Consider the following 21,936-nt stretch of genomic DNA (forward strand, 5'->3'; position numbering starts at 1 on the left):
GGATATAGCGATCTCGACCCTGGCCCTCTTCAAAGATAGCAGTGCCACAGTGAGCTCCATGGCCTTTCTTTCAGCTCCTCCTTGCCAGTGGTACCAGCAGTCTTGCCTCCTCCGAGGCTATGGTAGGGGTTTCCAATACGACAACAGCCACAGGAGGTGCAACAATCACCCCAGCCTTTTTGTGGCCACGGTACCCACAGGAAAGTCCAAAAGGAACAGTGTGCATGCCTGTCTTCTGCTCCTTTTTCCACCCCCCCTCACCTGAGAACCTCCCCCATGCGCACTCATCAAGCCTCTTTTGCTTTCTCTTTACTGCATTCAGCTACTCTGTTGGATGCAGGATCTGACCATTTCTACCAGGGTACAGGGATAACTTTGGATAAGTGGGAACAGCAAAGTGTTCAGCTGAGTTACACTTTGGGAAACAGCCTTTACACTGCAACCGTTACAATGCATGCATTTACCCCGCATGCCGTTGCAACGAAAAAGGTGTGTAGCAGTGGGTAAAAGGTGTTGTATTTAACTCCAACACCTTCCCTACTGTTGCACACACTGGAGAAAATTAATCTATTCCAACTTAAAGCCCTCCCCTGACAGCAAGTCGGGTTAAAGTTTGGCATTGCATCGGCATGCGTGGTAATGGTATGCGTTGTAACGTCACATAACCCTTCCAGGCTTCTTTGGCTAAAGGAACTCTGGAGAGGGTATTTCCAGACGTTGAACAGGGACACTACTTCCTGGTGCCAGAAAAAAAGGACGGAGTCCTCGGTCCCATTTTTGACCTTCACCATCTCAATGCCTTTCTGTAGAAAGAAAAGTTATAAATGTGCACCATGGACCAGGATTTGTCTGCTCTTGAACCTGGATGGTAATGCTGGACCTACAGGGCACTTACTTCCACATCTCCTTCTTGCAGGGCAAAAATCATTACCTCCAGTCCCTGGTAGAGCACTAGCTGCCTCAGTTCGCTGTGCTTCGTTTTGGTCTTACCAGCGCCCCTCGGGTGCTCATGAAAGTGATGGCACGCGTGGTAGCACGTCTCCATCAAAGGTTAGAGGGTTCCAGCCTTCCCCAATTTCAACAACTGGTTGTTGAAGGCAGGCTCACCCCAGGCAGTAGTCAGCCACCTCCTTACTATGGCAGACCTCCTGACATACTTCACTATTAATGTGCCAAAGTCACACCTGACTCCTTCGCAGTCATTCCTCTTCATCGGAGCCAGTCTTGACACGGTGCAGTTATGCACCTATGCCCCAGATAGGAGATTGCAGAACATTCAGGCTATGATCCTGATATTGGAACCTCTGTCCTGGATCTTGCTGAGGATGCTGAGGATGGCTAAGAGGCTGAGGGTCTCCTGCATCCTGCTGGTCAAGCATCCTAGATTTCATATGCAGGCACTGCAGTGAAATCTGAAGTCCTAGTCGGCACGGCACCAGGGGTATCTTTCCCGTGTATTCTGGATTTTGTAGATGACTGAAAAAGATCTGCATTGATGGTTGTGACACTGTGATTGGATCAGTAGCAGACCCGTCCCCTTACCCCACCCAGCGCTCACAGTTGTGTCTGATGTATCACTTCTGGGTTGGGGAGGCCATCTTGGAGAGATGGAGTTCAGAGTAGTCTGGTGTGGAGCGAACGCCTGGGTCCACATCAAATTTTGGAGCCAAGAGTCATCTGTTTGGTGTTGACAGTCTTTCTGCCCTCCATCAAAGGAAAGCTGCTGAGGATGCTCACGGACAACACTACTTCCATGTGGGGTGAGGTCTTAGACCCTGTGCCAGGCGGTTTTGCGTCTCTGGTAGTGGTTAGATCGCCAAGGAATTTTTCTCGCCGACTGCAGGTTCCCTGAATGACAGAGTAAACTAAGCCATCAATACCTTGCGAATCGCGAACGGAAGTTACATACAGAAGTGGTGCAGGGTCTATTTTTATGAATGAGGAGAGACCTGGCTTGATCTTTTGGCCACCACCAAGAACAACAACACAACAACGCAATAGGAGCTACAGGGGGAAAGAAAGGCCAGGCCGCCTCCCACTCAACGTATTATAAACAACAACTAGCCTGACCTACAGTACACCTGATACTGAGAATGCAACACTTGAAGGGTTTCCAATGCTTTTCAATTCCCTCGGAAGTGTGTTCCCTATCACTACTCAGAGTGTCGTGGTGTATCAAATTTAAAATGTCATCAAACCATCATAAGGCAAATCCCACCCAGGAGTGACCTGAAAAAGTGTGGGAAAGGAGAGGATGCACCTCACAGTAGCAACACTAAGGGGGTTGTTGGCTGGTACTCGCCGGCATACCCACTTATCATCATAGGTTACTTTCTCTCCATACAGAACAAGCACTGGCATAGCCAATAGGTCTCGCCTTTGGGACCTTATAAGTGTTTAGCCATGCAACAGTTGCATAACTAAATACTTATAAGGTCCCAAAAGCGAGACCTATTGGCTATGCCAAGCGGCCGCGAATGTGAAAGTGATCGTGATCAAACATCCAATCGGCCGCGAAAGTGAAAGTAATCGCGGTAAAGCGCGGCGCGCGTTCCCGCGCACATGCACTGTAGCTCTAGGCTGGCCTGGTAGCACTTTTAGAGAGCCCTCTCAATAATTCTCCCCAGACCAGCGCATGCGCTGGGTCAGGCGAGACCTAAAAAGAAAGTGTGTGTATTCACTTGAAAATATCTCAAACCCAGTGATGTAAGGAAAGATACTAAAACTCAACTGTAAATGAACTATCAGTGCCTAATGTCTTTGCAAGTGCCCATTGGATCCCTGTGAGAATATAAAAATATAATTCTCACCATTAAAAACCGGTAAAGCTTACTAGCTCAACGTAACTTTATTAGGTGCTGTAAGCTTCCCCAATTAAAAATGGTTTCAGTCAAACCATAATCAATTTTCTAAAGCCAACATGTTTCGTTGCTGAACTGTCATGCACTTTCTTCAGGGCTGTTGGGGTTCCAAATACAAACTTCACGTGAGATTCGCATCAAACCAATTGGTTTCGAAGTCTCCTCGTACCTGCAACCGTCTTAGACTGGCACACGCGTACTCCGATCACGTGCCCCCGGGGTGACTCCCCAATGTCTAGTCCCCCCTGCCGCGTCTCACCAGCGTGTGTGAAGCTCCACCAGGAACAGACAATTTCAGTATATTTGCATGTTAGACTTTCCAAGGAGTCTCTTGATCAGAGGCATGTTTCGAGGACAGTAGAACTCTGGACTCTTGTACACCTGCTGATGCCTCTTTTTTCGAGTTCGGAAGAAGATCAGGACTGACCAGGCCCAAGTCATCCAAGTGGCACTGGACTGGGAAACACGCTGTATCCCCAACTCTTGGACATGTGCATTTGTCCTCCAATCAGGCTGCCTCTTTGGTTCGATCGCCCGTCACAGCAGAAGGGCAGGGTCGTGCACCCATACCTGTTCAACCTGCACCTCTATGCTTGGATATTGAGTGGCGAGAGTTGAATGCTTCAACCTTCCTACCGAAGTCGTGAATATCATCTCGGCAGCCCGGCATCTCTCACCCAAATGTGTATATGCCTACCGTTGTGTTAAGTTTATAGCCTGGTGCTCTGCTAAACAAATCGACCCATTCCGGGCCAAACTGTCTGAAGTTCTGTTGTTTGTGTTGTCCCTCATACAGCAAGTTCTTGCTTTAGACACTGTTAAAGGGGCTCTTTTGGTCTTTTTAAGGGTGACAGAGCAGCCATCCTAATTTAAATCACCGGTTCTGATGCATTTCCTCTAAGGGTAACAACATATGCTTCCCGATTCTCCAGTTTGTTGTGCCTCAACAGGATTAAAATGTGATCCTCGCATTCCTCGTGTACACACATTTTGAGCCTCTCCAAACTTGCTTCGTCAGGCTCCTTACCCTCAAGACAGTCTTTATTGTTGCTATAACATTGGCACGTTTGATCAGCGAGTTGCAGGCCCTTTCTATTAACCCGCCCTACACCATGTCCTACCCAGACAACTGGTTTGGCAGTCTCGAGGCTCCTTCTATGAAAGGTTGTGACTCCCATTCATATTGGTCAGAGTATCACCCTTTTAACATTATATGCTCCACCTCACCCCTCTAAAGAGGATAAGAGGCTTCACCAGTTGGATCCTAAAAAGGTCTCTTAGCTTCTATATCGATCATACCAAAGAACCCGGATTGGAGGATCATTTATTTATCTGAAAGAGACACGTTAGTGATAGATTCCTTACTTTAGAATATCCCCAGGTGTCAGACTGGATCCGGAAAGTTTTTCGTACCCCTGCGTGTCGGTAGGCATCGTCATGCGGCTTCGCGTGCGTCACTGGCGTCGTAGCCGCTGAGATGACGTCGTCGGAGCTACTTAGACGCGCCCACACGCGCTGACGTCGGTTCTTTTTTTTTTTCGCGCCAGCAAGCGCAGGTCCGGAGAGAGCGGTACCACTAGTTAATATTTTAACTTGGCTTCTGAGAACTTGTTTCTCTTGTTTTGTCGAGTTCTCGACCCCTGGTGCAGTAGGGATGCCCGGTTTTAAGTCCTGTAGGGCCTGCCGTCGGAACATGTCGGTGGCGGACCCGCACGACGTGTGTCTCTTCTGCTTGGGGCACGCCCATGACCCTGAGGCGTGCCCCGATTGTCAGGCCATGGCACCGAAAGTTTTGCGGGAGCATTCCCAAAAAATTGTTGGAGGTACGACAATCGGTTCCATGCCACTCGAGGTCCCGCTCCCGTGGGAGGTCAAGGGACCGATCGCGAAGCCGACAACATTGCTCATCGGATTTGGGGACAGGTAAGTCACGGCGCAATAAGAAGTGGAAGAAGCGACGTCGCTCTTCGTCTACCCCTCACCGGTCACGGGATGCGGTGGAGGGGGCTGGCGTTCACTCCCCCGCGGCTCCAATGGAGCCTCCGTTGTTGCCTGCGGCCTACCCACTCTTCCTGGGCCCGCACGTGACTCCGAACGAAATACAGGTCTTCCTGTCGGCCTTGGGCCGTTTGTTCGCCCCATCGGGTCACTCCGGAGTGCCTTTGGGCCCCGTGGACCCGTTGGGTGGTTCTGCTCCCGTGTCGCCGCACGCAGTCCGGCACGATCCCCTGCGGCGCCACCGGCTCCGGCCTCGGTGCCGCCGCCGGGTCCGGTGCCGCCTCTGGATTGGTCTGCTACCCCCCAATTCCAATTCCAGGTGGGGAGTTTTTCCCATTTCCCCGGGCACCTCGCCCTTACCGGCCTCTTCCACAGCCGGCGGACAAAGGGGAGTACTGGGAGGGGTCTGAGGACCCTCTCGCAGCTCAATGCGAGGATGAACCGGACTGGGAGGGTGATATGGAAGGTCCAGCAATCTGGATTTCTCTCCACACCCTGGTACCCTGTCCCCTTCTTCTGTGGCTACAGAGGAGGTTCGGACTTTTTCTGTGGTGTTGCGAAGGGCGGCTGAGGCTCTGAACCTCGAGCTCCCTTCTGTGCCTATCAGGACCAATCTCCTGACTGAAGTGCTGCAGCCAGCGTCTTCCTCCGCGGAGCCGCTGCTGCCCTTCAACTACGCCCTTGCTGACATCCTGGTAAGCACACAGGGGTTCCTGTGGATAAGAGTGTAGCACGCTGCCATCGCCCAGCGACCTCAGCTTTCTCACACAACACCCGACGCCTTAGAGTATGGTTGTCCAGGCCTCTGCCTCTCCAAGCGCATTCCCTTCTGCTCCTCCGGACAAGGAATCTAAGAAACTGGAGCAATTTGGGAAAAAGATTTTCACTTCTGCCAGTTCCGGATTGTGGGCGGTGAATACTGCGTGCCTGTTGGGCCGCTACTCACATTCTGTGAGGGACACCGTGGCACAGGTGCTGCCTCAGTGCTCTGTGGAATCTCGGCCATTACTGAGGGAAGAGATGCTGCCAAATTCACTATCCGTTGTGGACTTGACACGGCCGACTCCCTCGGCAGGGCTCTTTCCACAATGGTGGCGCTCCGCCGTTACGCTTGGCTCCGAACTACTGGCTTTTCCGGAGATGTCTAGAACACTCTGTTGGACATGCCCTTTGATGGCACACGCCTCTTTTGTGTCGAGGCGGATAGCACCCTGGAACGCTTTTAAGGACTCTCGGGCTACGGCCCAGTCCTTGGGTCTCGCCACCACGCGCGCTCCCTCGGGGTCTGCTTTTCGCTCCTTTCAAGGTCCAGGTCGAGGCGCCCAAGCACGTTCCTTTCAGAACTGCCAGCCAACGCAACCGCAACATCAGCGCAGCTGCGGTTGTGGGGCCCGCCGTTGTGGGTCCCGGGGCCAGCGGGCAGGTCAGTCCACCACCACCCCTGCCACCACCGCTTCAAAACTTTCCTAGTCTGGTGTTTCAGGCCCACCGGATGCCAGTGGGCGGCAGGATTTGCCATCACCTCCCCCACTGGCGCACCATCACTTTGGACAGGTGGGTTCTCCAGATAGTCTGAAGGGACTACTCCCTCCCCTTCGAGTCTACCCCTCCAGCTGTGCCACCTCAGTGCCACCGCATGACGGGGGATCACTTGGCACTTCTCCAGAACGAAATTGCGGCCCTCTTGGCCAAGGGGGCCATCAAGCACGTTCCGACGCCACAAGTAGGTCTTAGTTGTTATTCCTACTACTTCTTGATTCCAAAGAAGGACAAGGGCCTGCATCCTATCTTAGACCTCCGGAACGTCAATCGCTTACTCCGGAAGGAGAAGTTCAAGATGCTCAAGCTTGCTCAGGTCATGTCTGCCCTAGACCTGCAAGACTGGCTGGTAGCATTGGACTTGCAGGATGCTTATTTTCATATCCCCATCCTGCCAGCCCACCGGCGTTACCTATGGTTCACGGTAGGCCACAAGCACTTTCAGTTCACCGTGCTCCCTTTCGGCCTTACCAGCTCCCCTCGGGTGTTCACGAAAGTGATGGCGGTGGTCGCAGCTCATCTGCACAGATTGGGGGTTTCAGTCTTACCCTATCTCGATGACTGGCTGTTGAAGGCGGGCTCGCCTCAGGCAGTCGCCTCCCACCTCCAGACTACAGCCGACCTCTTGCATTTGCTGGGGTTTTCCATCAACGTGCCGAAGTTGCACCTGATTCCCTCTCAGAAGCTCCTCTTCATTGGAGCGGTTCTTGATACGGCACAGTTTCGGGTTTATCCTCCCGAACTGCGAGTCCGGGACATTCGTGCTATGATTCCGATCTTTCGGCCCTGGTCCTGGGTTTCAGTCAGGAAGACCCTGAGGCTGCTGGGCCTCATTGCCTCCTACATCCTGCTCATCAATCATGCCAGGTGGGATATGCGGGCTCTGCGGTGGGACCTGAAGTTCCAGTTGGCACAGCATCGGGGAAACCTGTCTGACTACGTCCAGATCTCGGAGGGCACTGCACAGGACTTGCATGGTGGCTCACAGACCAGCGTTGGGTCAGCGGCAGATCCCTCTCCCTTCCCCAACCGGAGCACACAGTGGTGACGGACACGTCCCTCCTTGAATGGGGCGGCCACATGGGGGAGGTGGAGATCAGAGGCCTCTGGTCTCCGGCGGAGTCCAAGCTCCATATCAGCCTTTTGGAGCTTAGGGCAATCCTACTTGCACTGAAAACATTCCTTCCCTCTGTCAAGAGGAGAGTAGTGCAGGTGTTCACAGACAACACCATCGCCATGTGGTACTGCAACAATCAAGGCGGGGTGGGGTCGTGGATCCTATGTCAGGAGGCTCTGCGTCTCTGGACATGGCTGGAACGTCAAGGCATTTCCTTGGCGGTTCAACACTTGGCAGGTTCTTTGAACGCCAGGGCGGACGAACTCAGCCGCAGGTGCATGTTGGATCAAGAATGGCGTCTTCACTCAGAGGTGGCACAAGGTCTCTTTCAGCAGTGGGGAGAACCTTGGTTAGATCTATTTGCCACCGAAGAGAACGGGCAATGTCAGCAGTTCTGCGCGTTGGAGTTTCCAAGGCAGCGCTCGCCCGGAGACGCTTTTCGTCTCGAGTGGAGTTGCGGTCTGCTGTACGCCTTTCCGCCTATACCACTTCTACCCAGAGTGCTGAAGAAAATCAGACGCAACCGGGCCCAAGTCATTCTTGTGGCACCGGACTGGACTCGAAGAATTTGGTATCCTGAGCTATTCAGTATGAGCGCAGATCCCCCGACACGACTGCCTCTTCAGGAGGATCTCCTGTCGCAGCAACAGGGGATGGTCCTCCACCCGAACCTGTCCAGCCTCCACCTCCTTGCGTGGAGATTGAGTGTCGACAGTTGATTCCATTTGACTTGCCTCCTAAAGTCTGTAATGTGATTCTGGCAGCCAGGCGTGCCTCGACTAAAACTGTATACGCCTGCCGGTGGAAGAAGTTTGTGGCATGGTGCACGGCGAAAGCTGTGGATCCCCTTTCTGCACCTCTTTCTGAGGTCCTTTTGTTTCTTCTTTCTTTGGCCCAGCAGGGCTCTGCTCTGGGCACTGTCAAGGGCTACCTTACTGCTCTTTCTGTCTTTCTTAGGCTGCCTGAGCAGCCCTCTCTTTTCAGGTCCACAGTTGTCAATAGAGTTTTCAAAGGCAGTACTCACCTTTTCCCTCCTATTCCTTTTGTGATGCCTCAGTGGGACGTGAACCTAGTTCTCACATACTTGATGTGCGCTCCCTTTGAGCCTCTTCATAACTGTCCTTTGCGGTTATTAACTTTGAAAACTGTCTTCCTGGTGGCCATCACCTCCGCTCGGCGGGTAAGTGAGCTCCAGGCTCTTTCCTGTAAACCTCCTTTCCTGGCGATTCATCTGGACAAGGTTGTGCTTCGACCGCGTCCCTCCTTTCTACCAAAAGTAGTCACTGCCTTTCATCTTGGGCAAACTGTCACTGTGCCCACTTTCTTTCCGCCTCCACACCCTTCAAGAGAAGAGGAGAGGCTCTACCGTCTGGACCCAAAACTGAGCTTTCGTTCTATCTCAACCGCACACAACAGTTCTGGGTAGATGACCAGCTCTTTGTTGGCTATGTGGGTGCCAAGAAAGGCCGGGCTGTGCACAAGCAGACTATCTCCCGATGGGTTGTCCTGTGCATTAAAGCCTGTTACTCTCTGGCTAAAAAGGAACCTCCGGTAGAACTGCGTGCCCACTCTACCAGGGCGACTGCGGCTACTACAGCATTGGGACGCGGTGTCCCCCTGCAAGACATCTGTCAAGCAGCCACTTGGGCCTCGCTGCATACTTTCACTAAGCACTATTGCCTTGACAGTCAAGTCCGGAGAGACGGCTTCTTTGGCCGTTCAGTTCTCCGTGACTTTCTGGTGTAATCTCACTTTGCAGACCCACCACTGGGGTTAGTATTGCTTGGGTATGTATTCTAAGGTAAGGAATCTATCACTAACGTGTCTTTTTCAGATGCACAAGTTACTTACTTGTGTAATGATATATCTGTAAGAGACATTAGTTAGTAATAGATTCCTTACCGCCTGCCCATCCTCCCCGTTCTGCGAACTGTTCTCTAGGGTTCGGGTCATCCCTTTCAGGGCCCTTGTTCTGTTGCACCAGTAGTCGGTCTCTGGCATGGCTCTGCATTCCTGGCGCGGAAAAGTAGTGTACAAAACTGACGTCCGCATGCGTGGGCGCTTCTAAATAACTCTGACGACGTTATCTCGGCGGCTACGACGCCAGCGACGTACACGGAGCTGCATGACGATGCCTACAGACGCGCAGGGGTACTGCTAACGAAGAACTTTCCGGATCCAGTCTGACGCCTGGGGATATTCGAAGGTAGGAAATCTATCATTAACTAATGTCTCTTACAGATATATCGTTACACTAGTAGGTAACTAGTGCATCGGGTTCACTGGGGCAAAGGAAGGCAAGGCTGTGCAGAAAAGGACCAACTCACGCTGGGTCATACTATAAAATTTGCTACGTGCTGGACAAAAAGCAGTGCTCTGGGCTTGCAAACTCATTCTACCAGGGCCAAGTCTGCTACCTATATGTGTGAATGCTGGATGCCAGTTCTGAACAATTGTCAGGCAACTTTGTGGGCATCACTACAAATATCCACAAGGCACTGTTACCTAGACAATCAGGTATGTCAAGGAGGGCACTTTCCCTGCTCGTTCCTTCAGGAGATTCCTCACTGACCTTCCCACCTCCCTACTCCATGAATTGGTCTCTTCACACAAAAAAATGCTAATTTAGGAATCTGCACAATGGTCACAACTAATCTGATTGGTTCTGCTTCTGCGGGCAAAGAAGTTTCAAGAAAGTAACTGATGTCAACGAGCATGTGTGGCTCCTATATAGGTCTGCACACGCCACATCTGGAATGGACCAACTTCGATGTGGTCCTGCCAGCACGAAGTAGTACTGCTAAAGATTTTCTGCATCCAGTCTGATGCCTGGAGGAGTATTCAAAAGGTAAGGAATCTGTGAGCAGTTACTGAAATGTATCTACAAATGAAATCCTTTTACGTACCTTCGAGCATCAGACAACAGTAAATCATTTTCCTCCAAAGAGTGATGGACGTGTAAGATGGAACCTACATCACCAAACATGACAAAGGTGCGCCAACCTGGCTTGGAAACCATGCTCCATGTTTACCATGCTACTGCTGAGCGTGTGTTTAGCAAGTTTGTCATATTTTGTACATTTGATTTACTTTCCTGCTCATTTGAGAAGCACCAGACCCATTTGTAGGTGTCATAGCAAAGATTCCCATAGCTTAGACTCATGGTATGTTGAATTGTGATATGTTGATGCTAAATACAAGGCATGTGACACCATGCAGATTGAACATGAGGATTCTAGTGAAATTGTGCAAGTCTCGAGGTGTGGAACAATCTTATGATAGGAAAGTGGTTTTATGGTAAATGAGTCTTTGTGTCTGAAATCTGTCTGTATATTTATATATATATTTTTAAGGAGCAGCTTAGGTAATCCAGTTGCAGCAGTAGTTATTGTTAACTTGACAAGACGCGCCACTCTCGATATGGAGTTTTCAGGCAAAGCTGTTATCGAGATTTTTATTTGGGGATCGCTTCCAGGATCTTTTAGCACTATGAAAATGGTTCTAGTACCATCCTTGTACACCTAAGTTGTGATTTGAGAATAATTGGAGTCACTTATCTACTGGTTGTATTTATTATTTGGCGACAGTCATGTTCCCTTGGATAGGCCACAAATCCTCCACTTTAAATATAGATACGCCAAGGCCACCTCTCTGTACAGCTTCTACAATTATGAATTTCCCTCCTATCAGGCACAGACCCCGAATCAGAACACTTTAAAACCAGCACTGGCAAAGCTAAAAGCTCTTGCTTACGATGGCTATTAGTTTCGGCAATCATTTTTATCCATCCTGCACAGCACCACAGCTGCTGTACAGCATAGCTGAAAATTATTTAAGAAAAAGGAGTTATGACCGGGCCAGCACTATTGCACTTTTTTAAATGAGAAACAAACGGGTAGTGGTTTGGGGTGCGCGTGTATTAACATTAACATTAGTATTAACTTTAACATCTTACCCTTGGGGGATTAGCAACCCCTTTCTTTTGGGAACCCCAGTCTTGTCCTAATGGTCAGCCTTCTTCCCAAACTCCTGGGGAAGAGACTAAACCTAGGTCCACCCAGTATTGAGGCAATTTTTCAGAAGTACAGTTCATTAACAAATACTCTTTCATCATTAAATTATAAAGGCCATCATAGTCTTGCACCTTATTTCCTTTTATCCAACCACCTAGTGTTTTGCCTAAAATGTCTACAAAATCAACCCAGGACTGACTCGAGGTTTTGAGAGACTCCCTGAATGTAATCCTGTACTCCTCAGGGTTGAATCCAAAGCCCTCAATCAGGGTATCCTTCATGAGGTCATAGGACTCAGCTTCTGCCTAATCCAGTGTCAGGAGTATATCCCTGCACTTTCTTGCGAACAATTCCCAGAGTAGAGAGGGCAGTTCTCTGGTGTAACCTCCTTATTTTACATGCCCTCTCAAAGGCAGTAAACCATTTGGGTAATGTCATCTCCCTCAACATATTTAGGGACAATCCCTTTGGTGATTTTGGCATTGAAAGTATCCTCCTTCTTCCTATTTACTTTTCTGCCACTATTGGCAGATTTTCGGCCCATCTCAGCTCGTTCTCTTTCTTTGGCCAGGACTTTGGGCTCACGGGCTACTCTTCTGGCTAGTCTCTCAGAGCACTATCTTCATCCTCTAGCCCTTCTGTAGGCCCTGAGTTGCCTGGTCTACCCTCAGTTAAGTAAGGCACTCCAGGTACAGGTTTTAGGTAGATGTGTGTATGCACAGCTTCACCCTCTTAAGTTAATTCGGGAGGATCATCCTCATGCTAACTACCCTCATCCTGCCCTTCAGGATGGTCAGTGCCTTCTGTTGCATTGGCTAAATCATACTCTGCCAAGAGCTCCTGGAGCTTGCCCTTGGTAGGATGTGAGACAGTTTTAATGTTATAGTTTTTACAGAGGAGCCTTAACTGCTGGGTTTTAAGCTGCAGATAAGGGGTCAGGTTGCGTTTCTGCACCATATCCCCTGCGGAAGCTATTTCTAGTTAAGTTGGGACCTTTTTTGAAGATTGACAGTACAGTTCGAAACAGACTTTTATGGCCTAACTGACTAGTACACATTTTACATTTCAAATACCAAGGACTGGGGGGAATTTAACACAAGGCCCTAACAGTTTAGATTAAAAACCTTTGGAAAAATCGAAAATTTAAAAAATAATTTTGGACCAATTCAATTGTGGGTTTCCTTGCGGAATCACCTATTGACCTAGCTGTATCAGCAAATGCAAAGTCTTTTACCTCCACCTCTGACCCACTAACGTAGGAAGCTGACTTTTTATGTAGTGTACCAAAACAAGGTACACTATGTAGAATGTCCAGCTGACCCTTATTGGTTTGCAGGGCTTAAATTAATTATCTCAAATGCTCTCTTTTGTGGTAGTGTGGTTGAGCAGTTTAGGCTTATCAGAGGGTAGTGTTAAGCATTTGTTGAACACACAGTCAATAAATAAGGCACATGCTCAAGAAGGAACTCTAGGCCCATCTAAAAAAAATACGTATTTTTTTATATGTATTTTAACACCAAGAATCTCATTATTGGGTAAGTACTTTTCAGGTTATCAATTTTTGCAGGTAAGTAAAAATTCCACAGAAATGCTTTTTTCCACGGTACTGCTTTCCTATGAAGAAAGAAACATATCCTACATACAGGTATTTGCAAACTAATCTCGGGGTCCCCTTTAGGACTTTAGGTGCTAGGGGGCCAAGGTCCAAAGTAAAACAAGCAGTTTGAGTTTACCTACTCCAGGTGCATAGGTGCTGGTCTGGTTGGTACCCTTGCCCGCTACACTGTAAGAAAAGAGAGAGGGGCACCTAAAAACAGGCTGCAGAGGAGGACTTGCTGGCAAGTCCGGGGGCTCCCAACAGGGGTCTCAGTTTGTGGGGTTTTGGGAGCAGGGGAGCACAGTCTATTGTCGTGGACCCGTGCGAGGAGCTCTAGTGCAAATGGGTTCAGTTAACTCGTGCCCATGCGTCAAAGGCACCCAGACCTGCTAAAGGAAAATAAAACGGGACAGCTGGGCTACTCTCCGTGTTAGCCTCTGCGATGCTGGCGTCCCTCGGCGACTGGTCGGTCTTCGCAGTGTTGGAGTCAAGATTGGACTCAAGCAATCTTTGGTTGCTGCAAGGTGTCCTGTACCCTGAATATTGGTGCAGGGCAACTCATGTTGGTCCTGGGGTCTTCACACTTGGTGGGGAGACAGATCTGACCTCTTGGAGCATGGTGACCTCCTCCTGGGTGGCTGCTACGGTTGTCAGCAGAACAGTGAACCTGAAGTTGCTGTCGGTGGCTGCAGGTTGCAAGGAAGTGGCTCCTCCACTTCAAGGGAGATGCTGATGGCTTGGCGAAGTGCTGGAGGCTCTCCAAGACTTTCGGAGGATACACAGCTGCAGGAAGAATCAGGTTGTTGCTGTTGTCGGGATAGGAGCAGGCAGGCAGGATTTGGTGCCAGAGTCCACCAGTAGTTCGCAATGCTCCCTTCTTCGGCTCTTCTTGATCCTTCTTCTTTTTGTGTCAGGGGAATTTGAGTTCCTGGTGTCAGGGGGCCACCAAAATACTCAATTTAGGGACGGTAAAGGGAGTGAAGGGTAGTAGCCTATGGACTTCTTAACCTTTGGGTCATTCAACCCCCCTATATGGCCACTTCCTGTTGGGAGTGTGCATAACCCTGCCACAGAATTGATATTTCCATCAAAATGGTGGAACCCTTCTTTCGTGGAGCACATCAGGCAGCCTACCTTAGGGGTGTGACTGGGCTGGTAGTGCACCACACCTCCTTGGGTGGTTACCAGGCCTCCTTGCATCACAAATTTCCCACCGGTCCTAGTGCCATGGACCTCAGGGCAGGGGGTGGCAACTCATAGGTCTGGGGGAAGCTAGGATCGCATAACGAAGGTGGCAGGGGCTTTGAAGTTCCTGGCCTTGGTGTGCAGATTCACTAGTCATCCTGCTAGAGGAGGTGTGAACACCTTCCTCCAGAGCATTTATTGTTTCTGCCCTCAAGGAGGGTGGGCTCTCACCTGCAGGGGGTCAGCAACAGGTCTGTGGCGGCAGGCCGGACAATACCAGTCAGCCATTATAATAAGAGGCTGGTAGGTTTTCAGGGGGCACCTCTAAGGTGCCCTCTGGGTGCATATCTTAATTAATCCACTACTTGCATCAGTGTGGATTTATTAAGACAGTGTTTGATTCCAAACACCATATGTTTCAGTGAAGGCATCCTGTAGCTAGGGAACTCGTAATGACCAGTACCCAGTGCATGTACTTAAGATGGCTTTGCTGTTCACTTGTACTATCTAGCAATTGAACTAGACAACACAGGAGCCTATCTGCCCATGCAGATATGTCCTCACATGTAATATACTGCACCCTGCCTTAGCACTATAAGGCCTGCTGTAGGGGTGACTTACATATATCACATGCAGTGTCTGTGGGCATGGCCCACAGGGTGTGTGCCATGTCGTCTTTTCACATTTGTTTGCACCGCGGAACCCTTAGGGTGGCACAATACATGCTGCAGTCCTTAGGGACCCTCTTTTAGTACCCATGCCCTAGATACCAGGGTACCAATCACTAGGGACTTACAGAGGTACTAAAGTATGTGCCAGTTGGGGAACAATTGAGCAGTTACCTTGTTTTAGGGAAAGAATACTGGCTCTGGGTACCTGGTTAGCAGGAACTCAATGCACTTTAGTCAAAATTGCATCAAATACTAAGCAAAAAGTGGGGGTGACCATGTTAAAAAGGGACACTTTAATACAACGATCAACTCTTCCTCGAGGGGTATGTAGGACCAGAAAATGGAAGGCTCAAGATGGATAGTGCTATACATTAAGATCTGCTACGCATTGCCCAAGAAGCAACCACCTGAGAGTTTGCGTGCTCATTCCACCAGAGCCAAGGCTGCGATCATGGTTAGCCCACATAGTCCCTCTCCTGAATAGCTGTCAGGTACATGTGTAACAAACACTACTGCCTGGACAGTCTTGTCCATCGCAACGAGCACCTCGCTAATTTGGTCATACAGGATTTTCTGATTTAAAATTGTCTCCACTGGCCCGCCTCCAGGGAAGGCATTGCTTGGGTATCTATTCTATGGTAAGGAATCTGCGTCTAGAAGTCTCTATCAGATGAACAAGTAACTTACCTTCTGTAACACCTTATCTGGTAGAGAGAGTGTCTAGCCGTAGATTTCTTACTAACCGATCCCGCCCTGCAGGCCGATTGTAGTAGGACACCCTTCTCATGGCCTTAGTTTTTTTCAAACCAGTGGTCTGTTCTCATCGTGGCTCTGCGCTCCTGATGTGGATTGTCGCAAAAGTAACAGACATCAGCGTGCCGATTTGGTACCACAGGCGTCACTTCTGGCATGGATGATGCCTATGCGGAGCTGCACAACACCACCTATCCACATGCAGTGGTACTGCCCAAAAATCTTTCGGATCCAGTCTGACGCCTGAGGATATTCTAAGGTAAGGAATCTGCTGCTAGATGGCATCTTAATCATATAAGGCGTTGCTGAAGGTTAGTAACTTAGTCTTTTGGTTTTTGGGAAAATGTTTCAAGATATATAAATGGAGACTGCTCTGAGCATAATTTCATGAACACACTTAGCATAGAGAATGAAAATACTATTTCAGATGTCTAGTATTTCGATTGACGTTTTTTTGGGGTTTCAACATTGATGATTGCACACCATGGATTCTGTATGAATTACCAGATCATATGCTCCTGAGCATGTTGTATGTTTTTCTCGTCATTATAGCACGGCAGCAATCTGATAGGCATGTCTGACCTCAACGTTCCCGAGCAGCTGTACCAGTACATGGTTGGAGGCCATCGGCGCTCCCAAGTTGGAATCAACAGAGAAAAACACAAGTCCCCAAGTTATCAAATCAAGGTGGTACTTCATAAGCATGTGGTTGCCAAATGTTAATATTATCAGATTTACTACGCTCCAGCAATTGAGATTATTTAGGTAATAGGGCTACTTCTCAATGATATGTTCTGAGCAGTTTGGAGAAGAGCAAATGCTCTTTGAACTATTTAGTGAGAAATTATGAAAGTAGGCTCCACATTAATTTGTGGCTGTAGTAGGTTTACAATGTGGGGATTGCATTATTTGTATACTGCTTAATGGTCATATTAATGGGAGATGCTTTCTCTTGATGTACACTCGTGTGCCTCAGTATAGATTAGTCTAAAGGAATCCAGCACCTAAAATTAGTGTTTTTCCTTCTGTTAAATTGATTAGTAATTATCATGTGAAATCCAGACTCCCTTCCTATGTGTGCTCTCTAGAGAGAAACTTGGCTCTTATCAGTAATGGGAACATCTTGCAAGAATCTCTAGATTGGATGAGCTCTCCATTGCTAGGCTACTAAAGTACATGCTACTATGGTATCCGATGTATGGCCTATAAATTGTGTGCAACTGTTTGTATCTTATTAATAAGCTTTTGAATATTGACACACATTTTTGCATAGATGTTTGTACCTGATCTTCCATTGCACATTTGGAGTATTTTGAAGAACATTGTATTATTTAAGACTCCTAAATAAGAAACAAGTTCCAACTAAAGAGCCGAAAAGATTTATATACATTTGTAATACTAAAGAGTCCAGAAAAATAAGAGTATTTTCTCTTGCTTGGAACTGGACTGGGATAGTCAGGGAGAGATGGAGACTTCGGCTTGCAAGGAAAACAAACACAAGGAGAATTGATTAAAGGCTTGGTGGGAAAGTATTCCGTTTGTCATGTTATAAAGTAGTACTTAAAAAAAAATATTGTTCTTTGGCAGGAAGGAGACTCCATAAATGTAGATGTGACTTGTCCTGGTGCAACACTAGCGCTAGCCATGATCTACCTGAAAACCAACAATAGGTATGTTAAGTGTTACGTATAGGATGTGTATGGTGTGTACTTTCTCATTCGTAGCTTGATTTTCAATACGTTTTTTTTTTTCAACTCTTTATTCAATTGCAGTTTTATTAAGACACATTATGCATTTTAGAGGGCTCACTTGTTAATTTCCAATAAATATGTCCTGGTTAATACTTTCTGATAGAGACTTCTAACCACATATTCTTCCCCTTAGAGAACTACTACGAGTATTAGTCCAGATCGGGCAAACTTAGCATTATTTATTAATGCCTGAAGGTGGTGCCTGTGAATCCTAATTGCCGCCACCTGCACCAGACTTGAAGTGCTTGTGCCTATATAGGCACCACCCATGCAAGCTGATATCCATTTCTTTCTGCGCCTACAGACTCTGATCCGGAGATACTTATGGTCTCTGGAGATCATTGTTTTCGAAATGATATCCCAGAGTGCGAGTTACATGTCCCCCAACAAATCAACAAGTTTAAGCCTTGCGGGAAATGCCACAGACAGATGTTTGTGACAGATCCCCACTTTGTCTGTGGTGTCTGGGGTCGTCACACAACTTGGCTGCCTGCAGCGACTGTACCTTGATGCACATGGAGTCGCCAAAGGGTATACCCAGACAAGAGTCCTTGTTAACCGTGCCATACCCGGCTGAAGAGCCCAAATCAGGGCGCTACCGTTCTTGGGTTGCTTGAGCTCCGGTTCAGAGAGGACCTGCTTGCTAGCTTGGGCTATGCTGTTCCTACTGTGCAAATGGTTAGACTCATTGCAAGCATCCTCCCATCACCTTTTGTGTGTTTGACTGGTTCCTGTGTGTTTGATGAATGCACCTCAAGGTGATCCGGGGGCGCAAGTTATTTGTCGCCCGACATCGGAAGAACTGCGCCGGTTTAATTCATGGGGAAGATGGTCCCACTTCTGAAGCCGCTCCTGTGACAAGTAGCCACGGAGGTCACGAGGCGATGATGTGCCCATTTGTGCAACAGGCTGCTTATGGAGGGCCATCAGGGCCCATGGAGCTAGGAGGCCTCCCAACTAGACTCCCTTTGGCTAAGCCTCCTTCGGTGTCAGTTGGGCCCTATGGATCTGTGCCCACTCGTACCAACTCTGGTACTGAACCTGTTTCTGGCATCAAACCCTATGCCGGAGCGCGATCCTCCGACACCAATGTTGACCGCTTGTACTGTCCGGCTTGGAGACGGTGCTGTGCCAACCTCGTACAAGGCTGTGCTCAACGCCACTTATTCCTATCAACACGGTCAAGCAATCCATTTAGCACGGACACTGTTCCCCTGCCCTAAGGCCGGGAGCAGTTTATTCATGACCTATTCGGTACTGTCTTGTTCCCCTTCCAACAGGGTAGGCTAATGAAGAGAGTGGTGCACCATTCGCCATGGTAGTGCGCAGAGCTGCAGAAATCCTTGCCCTCCAGCTCCCTGCGCACAGTCTGTCCAAACCTCTTCAGATCATCTCATGCCTTTTAATAAGGCATTGACTGATACTCTCTCGGTGACCTAGGTCAGGTGCTGCCCTGGGCCCCGGCCAGCTAACAAATTGCCTGCCATCACTGTCCTGCACCTGGGGCCCCAGACTTTCTTACCCAACATCCTTCCCATGAGGGTCTGGTTGTGCAGGTTTCAGCCAGTAAAGTCAACCCAAATGCATTCCCTTCAGCACCTCCGTATAGGGAATCAAAACAGAACATCAATTTTGGGCGAAACGTTTTCTGCTCCATTAGTCTTGCCCTGCTTTCTGTGAATTCAACATTTCTCCTAGGCTGCTTAAGGGCCTCAGTGGCCCAGGTTTTACCATTTGTAACTCAGGATTTGTATATGGGCTCTTCTCTTTCAAGCCATGAAGGATGGCCTTGATGCTGCTAAATTTGCAATTCACTGCAGCCTCAGCACTTCTGGCTCATTGGGCAGAGCTGTTGGTACCAGTATTGCCATTCGGAGACACGCCTGGATACGGTCAACAGCTTTTGCTGGTGATGTCCGGTCAACCCTCATGAAAATGCCATCCAACAGTTCTTGGCTTTTCAGTGACAAGGCATATTCTGCAGTGGAGCGCTTTAAAGATAGCAGGGGTGTCTGCTACTCCACATCAGCCGTCTTCCCAGTTTAGCCCCCTCCATGGCGTTGGCTGGGGGTTTCAGCATCTCCAGCAGAAGCTGCCGGCTCAGCAGCCGTTCCAACCCTTTGGTAGCCACAGCTGGGGTCCCATAGACCACGTGGACTGCAGGAGCAGTGTGCAGACCAGATTTCTACCCGTTGGACTACTGCAGCCCCAAGACTCTATGATGTATCCCTACCAACACACAGCCACCCTGCAGGAGGCAGGTTCTGGCACTGGAAGTGATGTTATGTTGTGCCCGAAAGTCGAGACAGCATCAGGTCTCTTTATTCACAATGTCTGGCGGTCTGCAGAGTTTTTCTTTCACAAAAAAAAAGATTTTCTTTATTTAAGCAAATAAGTGCAACAGTGAACATGTTGCCCATAAACGCACAGGTTTTAAACCCTGAAGGGATTGGGTGTGGGAGAGTGTGGCGTGGGACTGGGAGGGGGGGGTCTAATCAGATGTCACTTATGACCCCATGATTGTTTACCTTTAGTATCTAGGCTTAGAGCATGACTCTCAGGCCCGCGAGTAATACCAGAGTATGCATCCGAAGGCCATTACCCAGTGTCAGGCTAAACACTTTATGGCCTGAGCCAAGGGTGACAGAAGAGGCAGATGCAGATCAAGGCCACGGTTAAGGTCTAGGTTAGCGGGGTCGTTGATGTCGAAATCTTCCAATGACAAGCATAAGAAACTGAGAAGACACAGTTGCGGTAATTGAAGATAAGTCAGTCTCCAAGAGGCTCTCCACCCCACTCAGGCTCGTCTTTGGAGCTGGTTGAAATCAGGCCCTCTTTGGAACCCGACACTAGTGAATGTCCCAGCACTACCGTTGACTCTAGGAACTGGCACCAGCTATGCCCTGCTTTCCTGGCACCTGGTTCAAATCCAGCGCCGTACCTGAACTTCATGGTTAAGGTGTTCAGGGTGGGTGGGTGACTATCCCCTCTGGACCATCTTCGGGCTCCATGGGCCCCTTCGGTTGTTATGCAAATTTTCGCCAGTAGGTTTTCCTATGGCACCGTTCACATCCTTCTTGTTGCTATTGCCAGTGAAGTTTAGCTCCATTGGTGCCTCAATGGTGGCAACTTGGATTCCAGCCAAGCCCCCGGTTCTGGACCAGATTATTTTTCTTTCACAGCCTCCGGAGCCTGTTCTGAGGTCAAGGAGAGTAGTGCAGTTCCTCCTAGAAGAATAACGATATTAGGAGTAAAATTGCTCTTTATATAACCTCATTGGCAAGGATTCGGATCAATATGACCCTCGAGATGCATGTAAGATCCTTGAGGGATTTCTAAAGCTGGCTGAGGGCAGTGGGCTGAACACCTCACCCGAGCAAGAGTTTCTGACCCCTTCAGGCACCCTCGTCCTCAAGGGTAGCCTCCTACCATACTTCCATTAGGAAGGCAGCTGAAACATTGGGCTTACCCATGGTGGAAATTGGGGCCAATGTTTTAACTGAGGTTCTGCAGCCTACCCCCCACTCAGTCTTCATCTATAGGGTGGACCTTCTTTCCCAATCAGAAGGGCAGGTCCCCCATGTTAATCGTCAGAGGCTACTTCTTCATGCTTGGAGATTGAGTGGAGACATTTGTCTATTTTTTATCTGCTTAAAATTGAAGTGGATGTCATTTTGTCATCCCATCCCTCGTCCACTAAAACTGTCTACTCTGGTACGTGGCATGAGCTTGTCTCTTCGACCAGACAAATCTCTTGAAAGCTCGATTATCGGGCGTCTTTAAGTTGAAGAATTCTTTTGCCCAAAAAGGATGCACCGTAGGTACGGTGAAGGGATATCTTGTGACCTTGTCAACCTTCTTCTGCCTTCTGGACCAGCCATCCCTTTCCAAATCCCCTGTTGTGAGAGGACTTTTTCAAAGGTCTGACCAACATCTTCTCTTACTCTCCCTTTGTTTTGCCTCAGTAGTGCTTTAAGTTGAGAATTTATCACAATGTGCCTGTGTGAGTCTTCTCCATCAGGATGGCTCTCCCATACTATTTCTCAATAGCGAAAATGGCGGGTGAGAGAGTACCTTGTAGTTGAGGATGTGGGGGAGTGGGGAATGACTCTATGGAACCAACCTGTTGGGGCAAGGCCAGCACACATAATTAAAATGGAGGCGGAAATGCCAGTGTGCGTGTTCACACCATCTCGCCCTCCCCAAAACAAGCTGTGCTCTTTTTTTTTTAATGTTAGTACACTGAAGGTCGGTTAGCGTTTTCTAACAGTACTGCACAGATCTATTTTTGCAGCATACTTCTGAAAGGAAGCAATCTTCTACCAAAGATTGAAGTGTTGATTTTGCCTTTGGTTAGTAAGCCTTGTCTGTGTTAAGCATCATCTAAACCCCGTTAAGAGATTGATCGTGACTTAATGTTTGTCCACCATACTGAACTGCATTTTTATCTG

The 21,936-nt window shown here is 48.8% G+C and overlaps 1 protein-coding gene across 1 annotated transcript in view; it reads left to right on the forward strand.

The window, feature by feature from the left end:
• Nucleotides 1-21,936, forward strand: part of ANAPC1 (anaphase promoting complex subunit 1) — a 771,271-nt gene that overhangs the window by 479,459 nt on the left and 269,876 nt on the right. Inside the window, exons 30-31 of the mRNA XM_085611802.1 lie at nucleotides 16,287-16,421; nucleotides 17,322-17,404. Coding sequence (XP_085467928.1) covers nucleotides 16,287-16,421; nucleotides 17,322-17,404 — 218 coding nt within the window. The remainder of the gene's footprint in view (nucleotides 1-16,286; nucleotides 16,422-17,321; nucleotides 17,405-21,936) is intronic.

Source organism: Triturus cristatus, chromosome 6, assembly GCF_964204655.1.
Source record: "Triturus cristatus chromosome 6, aTriCri1.1, whole genome shotgun sequence".
Lineage (NCBI taxonomy): Eukaryota > Metazoa > Chordata > Amphibia > Caudata > Salamandridae > Triturus > Triturus cristatus.